Source organism: Pituophis catenifer, unplaced genomic scaffold (assembly GCF_029215685.1).
Source record: "Pituophis catenifer annectens isolate HBS135680 unplaced genomic scaffold, rPitCat1.0.hap2 SCAF_7, whole genome shotgun sequence".
Lineage (NCBI taxonomy): Eukaryota > Metazoa > Chordata > Lepidosauria > Squamata > Colubridae > Pituophis > Pituophis catenifer.
The window spans coordinates 74,780,074-74,796,553 of record NW_027256887.1 but is presented as its reverse complement, the minus strand read 5'-3'; the positions used below and the strand labels follow the sequence as shown (position 1 = coordinate 74,796,553).

At 41.2% G+C, this 16,480-nt stretch overlaps 1 protein-coding gene across 1 annotated transcript in view; it reads right to left on the bottom strand.

Annotated features, from left to right (window-relative positions):
• TMTC1 (transmembrane O-mannosyltransferase targeting cadherins 1) overlaps window positions 1–16,480 on the bottom strand; it is a 141,772-nt gene that overhangs the window by 34,154 nt on the left and 91,138 nt on the right. Inside the window, exon 11 of the mRNA XM_070947297.1 lies at window positions 5,855–5,998. Within this exon, the coding sequence (XP_070803398.1) occupies window positions 5,855–5,998 (144 nt within the window). The remainder of the gene's footprint in view (window positions 1–5,854; window positions 5,999–16,480) is intronic.

Here is a 16,480-nt window from a genome sequence, read left to right as displayed (position 1 = left end):
CCTCCTGATCAGCTGGGACTCAGGAGGCAGAGAATAGATGGGGGTGGGGCCAGTCAGAGGTGGTATTTACCGGTTCTCCGAATGACTCAAAATTTCCGCTACCAGTTCTCCAGAACTGGTCAGAACCTGCTGAAACCCACCTCTGTATGTTACCTATCTAATCGTGGTTAGAATGCAGTACTGCAGGCTGCCAGCAGTTTGACTCTCACCAGGCTCAAAATTGACTCAGCCTTCCATCCTTCTGAGGTGGGTAAAATGAGGACCCAGATTGTTGGGGGCAATAGGCTGACACTGTAAATCATTTAGAGAGGGCTATAAAGCACTATGAACCAGTATATAAGTCTAAATGCTACTACTATTCAAAAGAGTCTGATCTACTAACAGTCAAGGCAAATTGGAGCTAGGTAAGAGTCAATTTACTGGGGTTGGTCTTAGGTCTCTTGTGGGAACATAGCAACTCCAAAATGATGGCACAATTGGCCCCACCTTTGGGCTCAGACTGGTCATCTACAAGACCCCCGTTTTTTATGCAGCACAATAATATTTTGCACAGGCTCTATATCTCACTGCCCTATTTTTATTTTTATAGAGAGATTTGGGGGGGAGGAAGGGACACACAAGAAAGTTATGACACGTTATCTCAAAACTGAAAACAAAACAAAATATTCATTACATGGCTCCTATCAAAATGTGATATCAAGTGAAACCCATAAATAGTCTCCCTGGCTAAAATAGAAAGCTAGAAGAATTGTTGTTGGATTTTTGCTTTGCTTGTCAAAAGAATATAGGCAGGCAGAAATATCTTATTCTGTGGGCTCAAAAACAAATTTAATGACAGTGAATAACTTTCTCTGGAATCATTTTTCATTATGAAAGATTATTATCTGGACGAATATGAAAAATTTAATCAAAAAGCACAGACCAGCTCAGTCCTAAAATTTCAAGTTGTCTAAACTCAATAGCAGTATTTCCTAAACTTTTTCCTTCATTACCTAACCCAAACCACTCATCATTAAGTCTTATCAAACTGCAAGGACCAGTTATAAGGTCCATCCTTCAGCCCCTTCGTAATCTGAATGGTCACTGAATAAACTGTCTTAACTTGAGGATTACCTCAGTGATGGGTTTCAAAATTTTTTACTACCAGTTCTGTGGGTGTGGCATGGCTTGGTGGGCGTGCCAGGGAAGGATACTGTAAAATCTCCATTCCCACCCCACTCCAGGGAAAGGTTACTACAAAATCCCCATTTCCTCCCGATCAGCTGGAACTTGGGAGGCAGAGAATAGATGGGGGTGGGGCCAGTCAGAATTTTTACTACCGGTTCTCCGAACTGCTCAAAATTTCCGCTACCGGTTCTCCAGAATTGGTCAGAACCTGCTGAAACCCACCTCTGCGCTCAACCATCCTTATAGAGCAGGGGTGTCAAACTTGCGGCATCACATTGTCGTCACATGACGTATCGCAATTTCCCCTTTGCTAAATCGGGGTGGGTATGGCCAGTGCATGAAGCATCCGGCCCGCAGGCCCCACGTTTGACACCCCTGTCATAGAGTTACAGCATTGAGGGCAAAATGAGAAAAGATACCCCCTCACTCACATATGCAGTGTGCCGAGCTCTTAGAAAAATAGGTAATGTTTATATAGAAATATGTGCCCTAGTTTCTTCAATATTTTTGTTTATTCTTCTATACATTGGATAAATGCATCATTCTGCATTTAGTTTTTCCTTCATTTTTCAGTTCAGTGCTACCTTTTTAAATCTGAAAGGTGATGGAAAAGTTATCTGGTCATCAGGTAATTCAGTATTGCTTTGAAAATAGTGTAAATTGTAAAGTCGGAACCTGCTGAAACCCACCTCTGGATTAACTGTATTATAAAAGCAATATTACTGAATTATCTTTATGTCTTTTCAACAAATTACCATTGGTAATTTTATTGATTTTTGTTTAATTAAGAATACTTTGGGAGATTTCTGAATATATTTTAGTACACATAGAAATCTACAGAAATCCATTTAAATGCCCCTTTTATGATTGTTAATGGATTTATGAGTCATTACCCAAAAAGAAAAACTGCTTTTACCCAATTTGGGGTAATTTTATCCACGTTTGGGAAGCAATGCTCTACAGCAACAGCCACATTTGGGACACCCACAAAAATGCAACCATAGCTAGATGTGCTGCATCTATGCTTTGATCATCCTTTCACTTGGTTCATCATTCATAGGCTAGACTAAATAAATAGCATCATAAACATGTGCATTGTAAATGGACTAGAAGATTCTTTCTATTTGAATGCGACACTCACTTATTTGTGAAATAAAATGTTCTTCTGAGAAGTGCAAAAGACACAAACTAATTTGTTTCCATGTAGTTCAAATCTGAAGCTACTTGCAAGCTGGGAGGAGGAGAGCAAGGGAAATGGAGTACAACTGTATTCATAAAATGTAAATGAAATCACATTCAGTTTTTGTTCTGACTCTACCGATTATTTTTACAATGCAGCCCTTAAAAGCTAGAAACAGCGCTTTGCATAGAAGAAGTTGGGTATATTACATTACATTTATCTATGAAGATTCTCTGTCATCAGATATATTTATGGTGATATACTACCAATGCCTAATTTAAATCTCATTACGTTCTATGGAATTTCTCCCTAAGTACTATAAGTGTATAGGATTGCAGCCTAGTTTTCTATTAAATCGGGTGTCAAACTGGCGGCCTGCGGGCCGGATGCATCATGTGCAGGCCACGCCTACCCCAGCTTTGCGAATGGGAAAAATGTCTCAAAATGTCACCTGACGGCAACGTGACGTGGCAAGTTTGACACCTGTGTATTAGATGGTCTTACTATAGTACCTGAACATAAGATATTTCTACTGTATATCAAAATCTACCTGCTTTCTATCTTATAACTGAAAATTGAAGGAGTTTTCTGTGTAAAAGTAAACAAGGAACAGGGAAAGATTTTGATAGTAAATGTTATATGTGTATGCCAGTAGGACATAAAATTGTATACTTGTCATTTTGCAAATTGTTAAGCAAATTACCTCAGAATTTTCTTGATGCCTTTGTGTTAACCATCTGTATTATGATTTGCAAAAGCAGGGGTTTTTTTAAATACTACAGCTTGGTGATAAAGTGGATTCTTAATTTATTTTTAATTTTATTAATTAAAAATATATTTGATTATAATTAGATATGTCTTGTAGCAACCCATCGCAAATATACATGTTCACAAAATAAATGCATGTGAAACTGAAAAAAAAAAAAAGATTCTCTGTCATCCAGGTCATGGTTTTCCCAAAGATACTCTTGTTAAAAGGCAATTGGATTTCGTTTTTCCTTGAAGACATTTCGCTTCTCATCCAAGAAGCTTCTTCAGTTTTGGCTGAATGATGGAGGATGGAAGGATTTAGATTCTTTGCAGTTATCTGGTCATTAGCACTCTTTCTGAGAGTCGTTGAGGACACTTGGAGTTTTATCTGTGTTTCAATGACTCTCAGAAAGAATGCTAATGACCAGATGACTGCAGGGAATATAAATCTTTCCATCGTCCAGCATTCAGCCAGAACTGAAGAAGCTTCTTGAATGAGAAGCAAAATGACTTCAAGGAAAAACAAGGTCCAGTTGCCTTTTCACAAAAGCATCTTTGGGATATTACATTACATTATGATTGTAATCTGTCTATATACCACTAAAGCACTCATTGTTATGATCTTTAACTGGTACATCATAGGGCAACAATTTTTGAACCAAGGTAACTCAAATGGGCTAACTTACAGAATGTATCCAAAATCCAAGATCCATGATTCGACAAAATTTGGGGAAAATGTGGCTGCTTCAGTATTACTGATTGCAGTTATGCTGCTGCTACGGTCATGTGATCTTCATTTTCAATGTTCCATGACAGTTTCCCAGCTAGTCTCATAATCCCTTCCTCTGTCTCCCATCCAGCAGTGGCCACTTATCTGTGGGAAGGGAAGGGGAGGGGAGGAGAATGGAGAATGGAGAGGAGGGGAGAGGAGAGGAGATTTCCGATGTTCCTGGACAGATTCCCACAAGGAAACTCACTGGGGAAGCCAGCAGGAAATGAAAAGTCTCTCACGCTCTTACTGCTTTTTGGCTAATCTGTGGCCATTCTGATTTTCTGTTTAAGTAATTAAATATCTCTGAAATGATGACACAACTGCCAAGGGTTCTCCAGTTATTATATTGTCTGGAAACTTGAAATGTTTATTATGTTAACATTTCTTTTCAGATTACGGCCATGCAAATAAATTAAGGTGCCATATGTATCTACCCAAGACCTGCATTTTTAAAAGTCTACCTGGTATTGCCTTTAGATCAATTTTTCTATTATTGTTTAGAGTGGCTTGAACCATATTATGTTTTCTGCCTTCAAAAGGTAGCAGCTATTATTGGATAAGCAGTACGATTCTAATTGGATTTCTGAATATTTATTGTATTTCGCCTCAAATTTTGTAGGCAAGTATACAAAACAATTGATGGGCATGATTAATAGCAGCTGATATTGGAGTTTAGATGATATAGCTCTATTACATGAACCTTGTATTAAAGACTATATATCAAGGATGATTTATTACTTAGAAAAAACAGAACATCGTGCCTTCAATATCAAAGAGTAGATAGATAACGGATAGCTGCACAAAACTGCTGTTATTTAGCATAATATAGCTGTTTCATGGGAAACAACACCATCAGATACAGACAAACAGACAGACAGACAGACAGATGCAGGTAGTCCTTGACATAGGATCTAATTTTATGACCTTTTTTGCCATGGTCATTAAGTGAATCATTGCAGTTGTTAAGTGAATCATTGTGGTCCTTAAGTGAATCTGGCTTTCACCATTGATTTTACTAGTTAGAAGCTGTCTGGAAAGTTCGCAAATGTTAGAAGAAAGTTCAAGCTACAGTTTATCATAACTGAAACAAGCTTTAGCGTGCCTTCCATTCTGTTTCTCATTCTTCTTGGTGTGGCAACAAGGTTTCCCTTTCCCTTTAATTCTTGATTAACCACAGTTGAGCATGACAGCTAAGCCTTAGATGGAGATTGACAGTGTTAATCCTTAACAATGGTTTATTGTTAAGTCTCATAATCCGTAAGGTAGGTTGACTTGTTTCAATCAAATAATGAGCTGTAGTTCCTACCCATCACAATGGAAAATAGTTTACTGCAATGCCCCAAACATCTAATTGGTTGTGTTCACACCAAGCCATACACATAAGACTAAGTCAAAAACCCAAGCAAGGAACTCTGAAATAATAGAAGGGACCAAGGAAAGACCTAGTTTCTGCATCACAAAAGCTAAACAGTTGTCCAGTTAGACCTCTGTTGGATTGGTTCTCTCTTTCTCTTTCACACTTTCTCTCTCAGAGCTGGTGTAATATAGAGATTAAATGCTGGGTGAGGGTTCCGGTATATCCTTACGCTTGAAAACCGGTTGGGTGACTTCTCTCTCTACTGTAGACTGCAAAGTTGAAAAACTTTCGGAATGACCAGTGTGATGGATTATATACACTGTATATGAATGCATGCATGTACAAAAACACACATGCTAGTTTGATATACTAGTGAAAGGCACCTGGATACAAACCAGGCGACTGGGACTTCTAGTCCCACCTTAGGCATGTAGCCAGCTACGAGACTTGGGGTCTCTTTCAGTCCTAGGAAGAAGGCAAGGGCAAACCACTTCTGAAATCTTGCCAGAGAAACTGCAGAGGCTTGTGTAGGCAGTCACCAGATTGCCTTGAAAGCAGCAAAATTAGATATACCGGAGCTATACCTCAACTGTAATTGTATAATGCTTGAAGGAGCCCAGAAACCTACTTGAGAAGATTTCCAAGATTGAAGAGGACTCTGTTGTGTTGTGGGTTCAGCTGGAGAGCTTTACTGTAGTATTCCTTTGCTTGTGCCATGTCTTTGGTCAACGTCCCAAGGTTGTTGAGGGCACTTGCATGACGTGGATATAACCTGAAGAAAGAAAGAAAGAAAGAAAGAAAGAAAGAAAGAAAGAAAAGAAAGAAAGAAAGAAAGAAAGGAAGGAAGGAAGGAAGGAAGGAAGGAAGGAAGGAAGGAAGGAAGGAAGGAAGGAAGGAAGGAAGGAGGGAGGGAGGGAGGGAGGGAGGGAGGGAGGGAGGGAGGGAGGGAGGGAGGGAGGGAGGGAGGAAGGAAGGAAGGAAGGAAGGAAGGAAGGAAGGAAGGAAGGCAGCAGGAAGGAAGGAAGGAAGGAAGGAAGGAAGGAAGGAAGGAAGACAGACAGACAGACAGACAGACAGAAAGAAAGAAAGAAAGAAAGAAAGAAAGAAAGAAAGAAAGAAAGAAAGAAGGAAGGAAGGAAGGAAGGCAGCAGGAAGGAAGGAAGGCAGCAGGAAGGAAGGAAGGAAGGAAGGAAGACAGACAGACAGACAGACAGAAAGACAGAAAGAAAGAAAGAAAGAAAGAAAGAAAGAAAGAAAGAAAGAAAGAAAGAAAGAAAAAGAAAGAAAGAAAGAAAGAAAGAAAGAAAGAAAGAAAGAAAGAAAGAAAGAAATCAGATTATCTTACTGAATATAAAAACATTTAAACCATTTCATGTTTGTTGCTTCTTATAAGACCTGAAGACTTTGCTATGGCATGGTTTAATTCTTTCATTTCTTCATGAAGGGACTTGGGACCACTAGGAAGCAGCAACAGGCCTCTATTTGAAGGCCTTCAACAATCAGTGGGGCTGACCTTTGGCTTCGTGGTTACAAATACACACCCACAGAATGCTACCTTCCTTTGGAAGTGTGGCAGGGAGAATTCTGTACTAGGGCAGCAGAACAGGCAAATGTTCAGCCCCCTTTGCACGGCTCATAAAATTATCTGCTACCTGTCAATTATAAAAAATTATCCTACCTGTCAATGACTACTTCAGCTTCCCTTTATTTATATTCATTTTATGTATTCAATTCATGCTTATACTTATATGTATTATCTAATACGTACTCGACAAATAAATGAAATAAGTAAAACTGTACCCCCAAATCTAGGAGGGAAAGCATCTGAAACCCAAAGGGGAAAGGTGCCAAGAGGAAAAGATTAGGGATCTACTCCCCATCCTGACCCACTTCTCCTTTGACTGCCGTTTCCCAGGGGGAAGTGCCAAGCATTCTTCCTGTCCCATGTCACCTTCTTACTTATGAATGTTGAAAGTGACCTTACATGCCAATCCAAGTGCAGAGTACAGTCTTTGTTCCAGTAAACAATCTCAGCGTTTAAACAGAGATTTTAAAAAGTTTGTTTGCATTTAATCATATGGGGGTATTTTTGTTTGGATTTTTAATAAAATACAGCCATCCAGTTTGGAGTCTTTCTTACGAAGCCCATGCTTAGGCTCAAACACACACACATATATATGTCATTGGAAATGGCAACCATCTGCAAGCAATCTCTCTCCTGCTATGCATCTCATTAACCACCAAGTCCTCGCTTCACCTAATCAAGCGCCAACTACTGCATTATTTATGAAAGAAAACTGAATTTCATTAAACTCTCACTAGGACTGCCAGATTCTACTTTTTAAAAAAAAAATGATCAATGTTCCCATCTTTCCAAAATTCTAGGCATTTTTACAAAGAGTAGCCTTTCCTTCATAATTATACAAAAAACCTGAAACAGCTCGATTCAAATTGCCAAAAAGGGGAGGGGATAAGGGAGGGAGAGAGAGAGAAGGGGAGGAAGGGAAAGAGAGAGATGGAGGGAGACAGCGAGAGGGAGATAGAGGGAGAGATGGAAGGACGGTGGGAGGGAGGGAGAGAGGGAGGGAGAGAGAGATGGAGGGAGGGAGGGGGGAGATGGAAAGTGAGAGGGGGAGGGAGGGAGGGAGGGAGGGAGAGAGAGAGGGAGAGGGAGGAGGGAACGGAAGTAATACTTTATATTCAAACTGCCAAAAGGGGGCGGAGACAAGGGGGAGAGAGAGAAGGGGAGGGAGAGAGAGAGAGAGGGAGAGGGAGGGAGAGAGAGAGATGGAGGAAGAGAGAGATGGAAGGATGGTGGGAGGGAGAGAGAGAGATGGAGAGAGAGATAGAGAGAGAGGGAGAGAAAGAGAGGGAGGGAGAGAGATGGAAAGACAGAGGGAGAGAGATGGAGGGAGGGAGAGAGAGAGATGGAGGGAGGGAGGGAGAGAGAGATGGAGAGAGAGAGAGAGAGATGGAGGGAGGGGGAGAGATATGGAAAGTGAGAGCGAGAGGGAGAGGGAGAGAGGGAGAGGGAGAGGGAGAGAGAGTGGGGAATGGAAGTAATACTTTACATTAAGTTTGACTTTGATTTTTGTTCAAAAAGAAGCCGGATGTTTTCTGGAGATCAAATAAATTATTCAGAGGGCTCCTTCAACAGTGCCTCTTCAGTAGTCAGAACCCATTTAGGTAGCTCGGCTTTGAAAAATTACTGCCTCCCCTTCTATTCCCCAGAAATATTATTAGATTATCCCAATTGCTAGTAAGTCTATAACAAAGTCTTCAGGAAGTGGTAACACCTGTCTGATCTTGGAAACTAAGCAGTCAGGCATGGTTAACTTCTTGGGTGGAAGATACCCTGTGAAACTCAGAGCTATAATTAAAGAAAGCAACGAAAAGCTATAGTTACATTGCTGCCAACAAAACTGGTAGGAGCCACCTTGCTTGGAAAAAGTCTTCAACTATTACATAATAAAATCAGAATTTTTAAAAAGAATTCAAAAAGATTAATTATAGCTTCAATACAAAAAGTAGAAGGAAGAAATGGATTTCAAGATAAGTTTAACCAATCTTTTCTTTTGGGACACTTACTTTTTTTATAAATATTCTTGGCCTTTAAACCTCACTGGTTGTCTCAGTTATCTGAGGGAGACCAAGACAATTCAATAATCAACTAAAAACACATGAGAAAAAATAGAAGTGAGAATTTATTACCTGAGGCTACACTCTTGTCTCTCAGTAAGAATGTCAGCATACAAGGAAACATTTCATAAAATGAAATGGCTGTGCAATTGGCAAAGTCAAGGCCAATGGGAATTAAAGTCCAGACTCTATGCTGAGACCAAAAGTCCAAAAGAGACATTTATAAGGTCATCAGTTTTAGAGGCTGTTTAGGCCAACAGGTTTTGAAGGTGTTCTCTGAAACTGGTATAAATCAGCAGTGCAGAAATTAAATTAAATCAAATTGAATGAAAGAATAAGCTGGGGTAGAAAGCTCTAACAAGTGCTAACAATTCAGGTAGAAAACTGAGTCTTCGGAGAAAGGCAGCATACAAGTTGAACAAATAAATAAATAAATAAATAAAATTGCAAATGGAGGAGGTCCCGTCCTGCCACAGAAGGAATTTAAAGACACTGCTGTCCTTCTGTACCCACACAGGTGCCAACCAATGGAACAGCTTGACTTGTGGGAAGTTGTGTCAGCTTCATCACTGGAGGCTTTCAAGAAGAGACTGGACTGCCATTTGTCAGAAATGGTGTAGGACTGTGATGGCAAACCTATGGCATGCATGCCACAGGTGGCACACAGAGCCATATCAGTGGGCACGCGAGCGTTGCCCTAGCTCAGCTCCAGCGCAACTGATTTTCGGGACTTTCGGACCCACCGGAAGTCTGGAAACAGGCTGTTTCCGGCCTCCGGAGGGCCTCCGGAGGGGTGGTGAAGTCCCATTTTTCACCATCCCCAGGCTCCAGAGGCTTTCTAGGAGCCTGGGGAGGGTGAAAACGACCTTCCCTCCGGAGGCTGGAAATGGCCGTTTTGCTGACTTCCGGTGGGACCTACTGGGTCCACCATGCCATTGCGTGCCAAAAGCGAGGGGAGCACGGGGGGGTCGCATCCGCATGCCCGGGGGGATGGGGCACATTGAATTATGGGTGGGGGCACATGTGCGTGCGACCCCCCGCACTCCCCCTGCTTTTGGCACACAACGGCAAAAAGGTTAGCCATCACTGGTGTAGAGTCTCCTGCTTGGGCAGGGGGGTTAGACTAGATGACCTACAAGGTCCCTTCCAACTCTGTTAATCTAATCTAATCTTAATCTAATCTAATCATCTGCCATCCCCATGAAATAAATGTTCTTGTAGAGGGCTGCACAACAAGATCGTTTAGCCTTTAGCCTCAGTATGAGAGAAACAAAGAGAGATCATAGCATTAGTTCAGAGTTTGCCTGTTCCCAACAGATGGCTTATATGCTGCTGTTTCAACTAGAAAAAAAGGAGGTAACATTTTCACCTCTTTATATTTTGGGCCCTATCTTTCTAGCTAACAAATGCATCAGACAATGCATTTTCTCTTGGCCTGTTAATGTTCCACTACAAGCAATACAATTTATTTTTTTAAAATAAATAAATAAATAGCAAGAGAATTCTAGGACTTAGCTATGGTGATCAGTGGCTGCTCCATGTTCCCAGACTTGGACCACAAAGGACAGGACTAGAGGTGGTATTCAGTCAGTTTGTACCGGTTCGGGCAAACTGGTAGTGGCGACTGCGGATGGGATGCCCCCCCCCCACGCCCCAGTGTAATGCCGTCCTGTTTACCCACATTTTTGAGGCTGGGCGCATGTGCGGAAGACGTGAGCACGAGCAAAGCAAATGCGCGGAAGGCCGGGTGCATGCACGGAAGGCGAGCAAGCGTGCGTGCGAAGCGAGCGTATATCTGTGCGGCGAACTGGTGGTAAGAATATGTGAAACCCATCGCTGGCGAGAACCACGATTTTAATAGCAATAGCACAGACTTATACACCGCTTCACAGTGCTTTACAGCCCTCTCTAAGCAGTTTACGGGAATCAGCATATTGCCCCCAACAGTTTGAGTCCTCATTTTATCGACCTTGGAAGGATGGAAGGCTGAGTCACGGCTTAACATCTTTCACTTTGCCAAAAAAAAAAAAGAGCTACATTTATAGTGTCCACTCTGTGTGGAAAGTTGGAGTCCTATTGGACCAGGTTACCTTATGCTGAATGAGAATTCTCAGCCTCTGAGGAGCATTGCAATTCTATGAACATCTCCAGTGTTTCTTCAATCTTGGCAGCTTGAAGATGTGTGGACAATCAACTCCGAGAATTTGTCAGCCGGCTACATGCTAGCTGGGGAATTCTAGGAGTTGAAGTCCACACATCTTCAAGCTGCCAAGGTTGAGAAACTCTGATCTAGAATCTTCCTAGACAGAGGGAAATAACCGAAACATCTGTGAAAAGAAAGACAGCCTATCACTTGATACTAAAAATAAAAAGGATACTATCTCAGCTGAGTTTCATATAAAGACACACACTGCCAAAAGAGACCAGCATTTTTTCTGGCTTCCCATCACATTGTTCTCCCTTCCCCATGTATATGTCAATGATATTTTTTTTAAAAAAATACTATACTCTCAAGAGAAAGATGCTCAGAGATTATTTTACAAAAGGATTGCCACTGGAAGAGAAAGTCAAGAACAAGAAAACCAGTTTGCGTTCTGTTAAAAGCATGTGTTTTTCCCCCCACCTGTTTAATGTTGGAAATATCAGGAGAGAGAGATGTGAACAATGTATAGCCGGAGTGCAATTTAATGAAATTTCAATGGAATCCGCTGCATGTTTTACATACAAATAAATTCATAAGCAATCATACGGAAACTTGATTTCCCACCATAGTGGCTGCCTGGGTATTACTTTAAAATACGAGGAGGCAAGAGTGCATGAAATGCTATGTTCTGTAATAACTCTAACTAAACTCATCATTTTCCTTTCTGAGCCCTATCATGGGGCCAGTCAGCAAGAAAAAAGATTTTCTCCTATTCATTCCACAATCAGTACCGTACAGTAGTCCTATATCATATCCCATGGTTTCTTAATCTTGGCAGCTTGAAGATCTGTGGATTTCAACTTCCAGAATTTAACAGATTTAACAGATTAACAGAATTGGAAGGAACCTTGCAAGTCTAGTCCAACTCCCTGCCCAAGCAGGAGATCCTATATCTGCCTCTACCTGGGATCGAACTCACAACCTCCTGATTGTGAGGCAAGAGCTCCACCTCTAGGCCACAGCAGCTGGGTTCTGAGAGTTGAAGTCCACACATCTTCAAGTTGCCAAGGTTAAGAAAAAACTTGTCCTATCAAATCAGCAAAATACAAACACTTCTCCAGAAATGAGACAAGGTGAAGGCCCATTTCAATGTTTATCCATTTATGGGATATATGGTCAAAAAGATCGTTTAAAATGGCTGGACATTTGCAAGAGTGAGAAAATGGGGATCTTGTGCTGATCAAGAACCAAGACAAGGAAGAAATCCAAATGAATACAAGCTGAGTTGCGGTAGGTAATCTAATTATTAGCTGCAGATGATGCAGTTTGATTGTGTTCGGAAATTGCAACTCTGATTCGCTCCCAGCTGAAAGATTCTTAAATGACTATGGTTGAAGGCTATGTGCAAAAATCAGGTGTTGCCCTATAGTATTTTTTATTATTTAACTAAGTAGAACACCTAGTGAGTACAATGGCATTTTCACATCAAGCAAAATTATGTATTGTATTTTTCAGAGTATAAGACGCACCTTTTTTCCCCTAAAAGAGGGTGAAAATTTGGGTGCGTCTTATACACCAAATGTAGCCCTGCCCAGCCTCTGAAACGGAGGTGAAAAAAAAGCAAGGCACAGAGCTCACAACCAACGAACCTGTTGCTAAAGTTCACCTCTGGGAACAGCTGATTGGGGGTATTCCGGGAGGCCAATCCACCGCCAATCAGCTTTTTTCTTATTTTCCTCCCCAAAAACTAAGGTGTGTGTTATACTCCGGTGCGTCTTATAGTCCGAAAAATATGGTAAGTATGTTATGTCAGGTTTACCCAACATATCAAGCCATAGTTTGTAGAATATAGAACAGAATAGAGCTGGAAGGGACCTTGGAGGTCTTCTAGTCCAGCCCCCTGCTCAAGCAGGAGAACCTATACTATTTCAGATAAGTGATTGTCTAGTCTCTTAAAAACCTCCAGTGATGGAGCGCCCATGATTTCTGAAGGCAAGCTGTTCCGCTGGTAAATAGTCCTCATAGTTTATTAAATAAATTGTAATCAAATGAGGCAAAACATTAGACCATTTACATGCTGCAATGGCTGGGGTTTCACTGTTCATAAGCCCAAAGTAACTAAATCATAACATGGTTCGAGTCCAATGGACAAACCCCAGCTACGTGTGTCAGGATATGTGTCAAACATCAGGTGAATATACTTAGCTTCCTGTGTTCTGTGAAACAATCACCTGTGGTTGTAAGCCAGCAGTGGGTTTCCAATATTCTTACATGCGCCCGGCCTTCCATGCATGCTCTTTGCTCGTGCGCACCTTCCACATATGCGCCCGGCCTCAAAAATGTAGCTAAATAGGATGGCATTATGTCCGGGCGGGCGGGCGAGTGGGTGCGGGCCCACCAGCAGTCACTGCTACCAGTTTGCCCGAATTGGAATGAACCGGCTGAATACCACCTCTGTTGTAAACTATGAATGATAAATACTACAATCTGTAAGTATTATGATGATAAAAATGAGAGATTGAGTAAAATTGAAAAGAAATCGAAAAGAAAGTATATATCACTAGAATATTTGAGTTGGTCAGATACCAAACAAGGAAAATATTCCACAACAAAGGAGAAAGAAAGGAGAGAGGAGGAGAGGTTAAGAAGAGGAGAGGGAGAGAGAGGAATGGAAGAAAGGGGAAAGGAGAGGAAGAAAGGACAGGGACCAGGAGTAGGAGAGAAGGTGAGAAAGGGGGAAAAGCAGGGAGGAGTGGGGGAAAAGAAGGGGAAGCAGGAAAGAGGAAGGAGAGGAGGAGGGAGAAAGTAGGAGACGAGACGAGGGGCGAAGGGAAAGGAAGAAGAAGAAGGTTTGTTGTGAAAGGAGGGAAAAGAAAGGGTAGAAGAGCAACCCCGAATGTAATTAAAATGCTTTATTTTTATGCTTTCTTTAAGAAAAATATGTATATGTATGATCAATTATGTATAAGAGAATGTACATTTATATTATGTGTATAAGAAATCATTTTTTTAAAAAAAATTCAAAATAAATAAAGGAAAAAAAAGGAAAAAGAAGAAAAAATATGTAAGTAAATGCACAAAAAGAAAGAAACGAGTAGAAAACGGGTGGGAAATTTTTGTGTGATGACCAGTTCATCTCAAGAATCTCCAAAGCCAAAGAGAAGGCCTACCCTAAGGAGCTCATTAAATGGTTTGTGTTAAGAGCTCATGGAATTGCTTACCTCCCAGAATGTTTTCTTTGTTGCTGTATCTATTTAAGAATATGCAGCTCTTTTGCTCATTTCTGGATTGATTGTTGGCTACGAATGTCCCTGACACAGCATTTTAGTGACTGCAGCCAAACTCCAGGGAGATTTGGCTCTTTGCTTTACTGTGGAGAGCTACACAGGAAGAGTGTAAATGGCTGATAACTTGCGCCAGATCTGACTAAATTCTGTCATTTATCCCAGAATTGAAAACACACAGAATGTTGGTGTGTTGGCATTAATATTCTGTAGGTACGTAAAAGAGCTGAAATTCCACAATCTCTTGCAATTTTTTTTTTTTTTTTTTTGGCTAGAGGTAGAAGAGATACATTATCCCCCGTTTCCATTATTTGGAACAAGACTGCCTATTGGAGTAAGAAAAATATATGGAAATCGCACGTGCAAAACTATATATGAACATTTGCGCTAAAATATTCTTTCTTACATTTTAACAGGCACAACCCAACCATCTTTATTCAGAATGTTCACTGTGTTTAGTGTAGTGATATTTTAAGGTTGCAATTCTAGACCTCATAATGATCTAGAACAGGGGTCAGCAACCTGCGGCTCTGGAGCTGCATGTGGCTCTTTCATCCCTTTGCTGTGGCTCTGTCGTTCAAAATATCTGTCACAACCGCCAGTGTGCGACACCCACCGGCACGCAATTTATTGGGCTTTTCGACCCCCGGAAGGCCAACCATGGATAAGACCAAGAAAAGAAAAGTTTCAGAAGAAAACAGAATCTTTAATTCAACTACATATGCTAGTTTTGTGGCCGCTCAGGAAATACTCAGGCACGGGAAGAGTTTTGTGGCTCCTGGTGTTGTTGTTTTTTTTCTGTGGAAAATGGGTCCAAATGGCTCTCCGAGTGTTTAAGGTTGCCGACCCCTGATCTAGAATCATATATTCATTGTGCTCCAAGTGAAAATGAAGTATTTTATTTGGGCATTAAATGGGCAGTATCTAGCTGCCCATTTCATAAACAAGTGACTCTGGGCAGCATACGACAAAACTAAAACAATAAATATTTAAAATCATTACCATTAACAAATATTAAAGCATTAAAAAGCTACAAGAACAACAATGGAAACAGCCCATAAGGAATTCTGGGTTGTTTTCCAGGGCCATTCCAAGGTTGAGCCATTAAAAACAAACCTCACTGAAACCATCAAGGGTACATTCATTCTTTTGACAATGTTTAAGATATCTGGGCTTCATCATGGTTACTGCTCACATCAGTGGTGGGTTCCTCCCAGTTCGGCCGAGCCGGTAGTGGTGACGATATGACGTCACCGAACCGGTTCTCCCCCCCCCGCCCTCCCACCCCCCCCCACGTTATTCTTACCTTTTATTTGGTCCCACCCCCAATCTATTGCTGCCTCCTGAGTCCCAGCTGGTGACTAGAGGGAAAAAAACTGTTTAAACTCTTGCCGTGGGGCTTCAAAGGGCCATCCTACAGCTGATCAGTGTTAAAAGCAAACAAATGAGTCGGGTCGTAAGTGCGAGGACTGGTCGTAAGTGTGAGGACCTTCCAGAAATGACTCTGACCAGCTAGCCATGCCCACCTAGTCACATGACCTCCAAGCCACACCCACAAAATAAGCCACGCCCACAGAACCGGTAGTAAAAAAAATTTAGAACCCACCCCTGGCTCACATGCACCATTTATTTAACAATTTTATAATATTAGGTAACCCATTCCAATTGTAAATTTACAAAGGCAACTTAAAATTTGAACATGTTGGGATATTTGGATTGTGCATGTTACACTTTGTTTTCCCATTTAAAACCAAACCGCCAGTGCTGTTTGCTGTTAAATACCTGACTGCCTTTAGCATGTTTAGTATCTTTTCTAACCAAAAATTAGCAGGATTATACCGTGCATTGAAAACAGATTCTCTGTACTGAAGTCCCAAAGATGACATTATCCTCCACAGATACAATGGAAACTCAGGAGGGAAAGTTTAACTGGATCAATGGAACTTCTTCATTCAAGAGTACAGGTAGTCCTTGAGTTACAACCTTAATGGAGCATGCCCATCACATTCATAAATTGTGACAGTCATAAAAAGGGGTCACCCATGTGACCGACCTGCTTTTACAACCATTTTTGCGGTTGTTAAGTGAAGCAATTGTTTGCTATGGGGCATTTTTGCTAAAAGCCAGAAGTAACTTTTGCCAATTTTGGGCAAAAATATCAAAAACGTGATCATATGATGCAGGACAC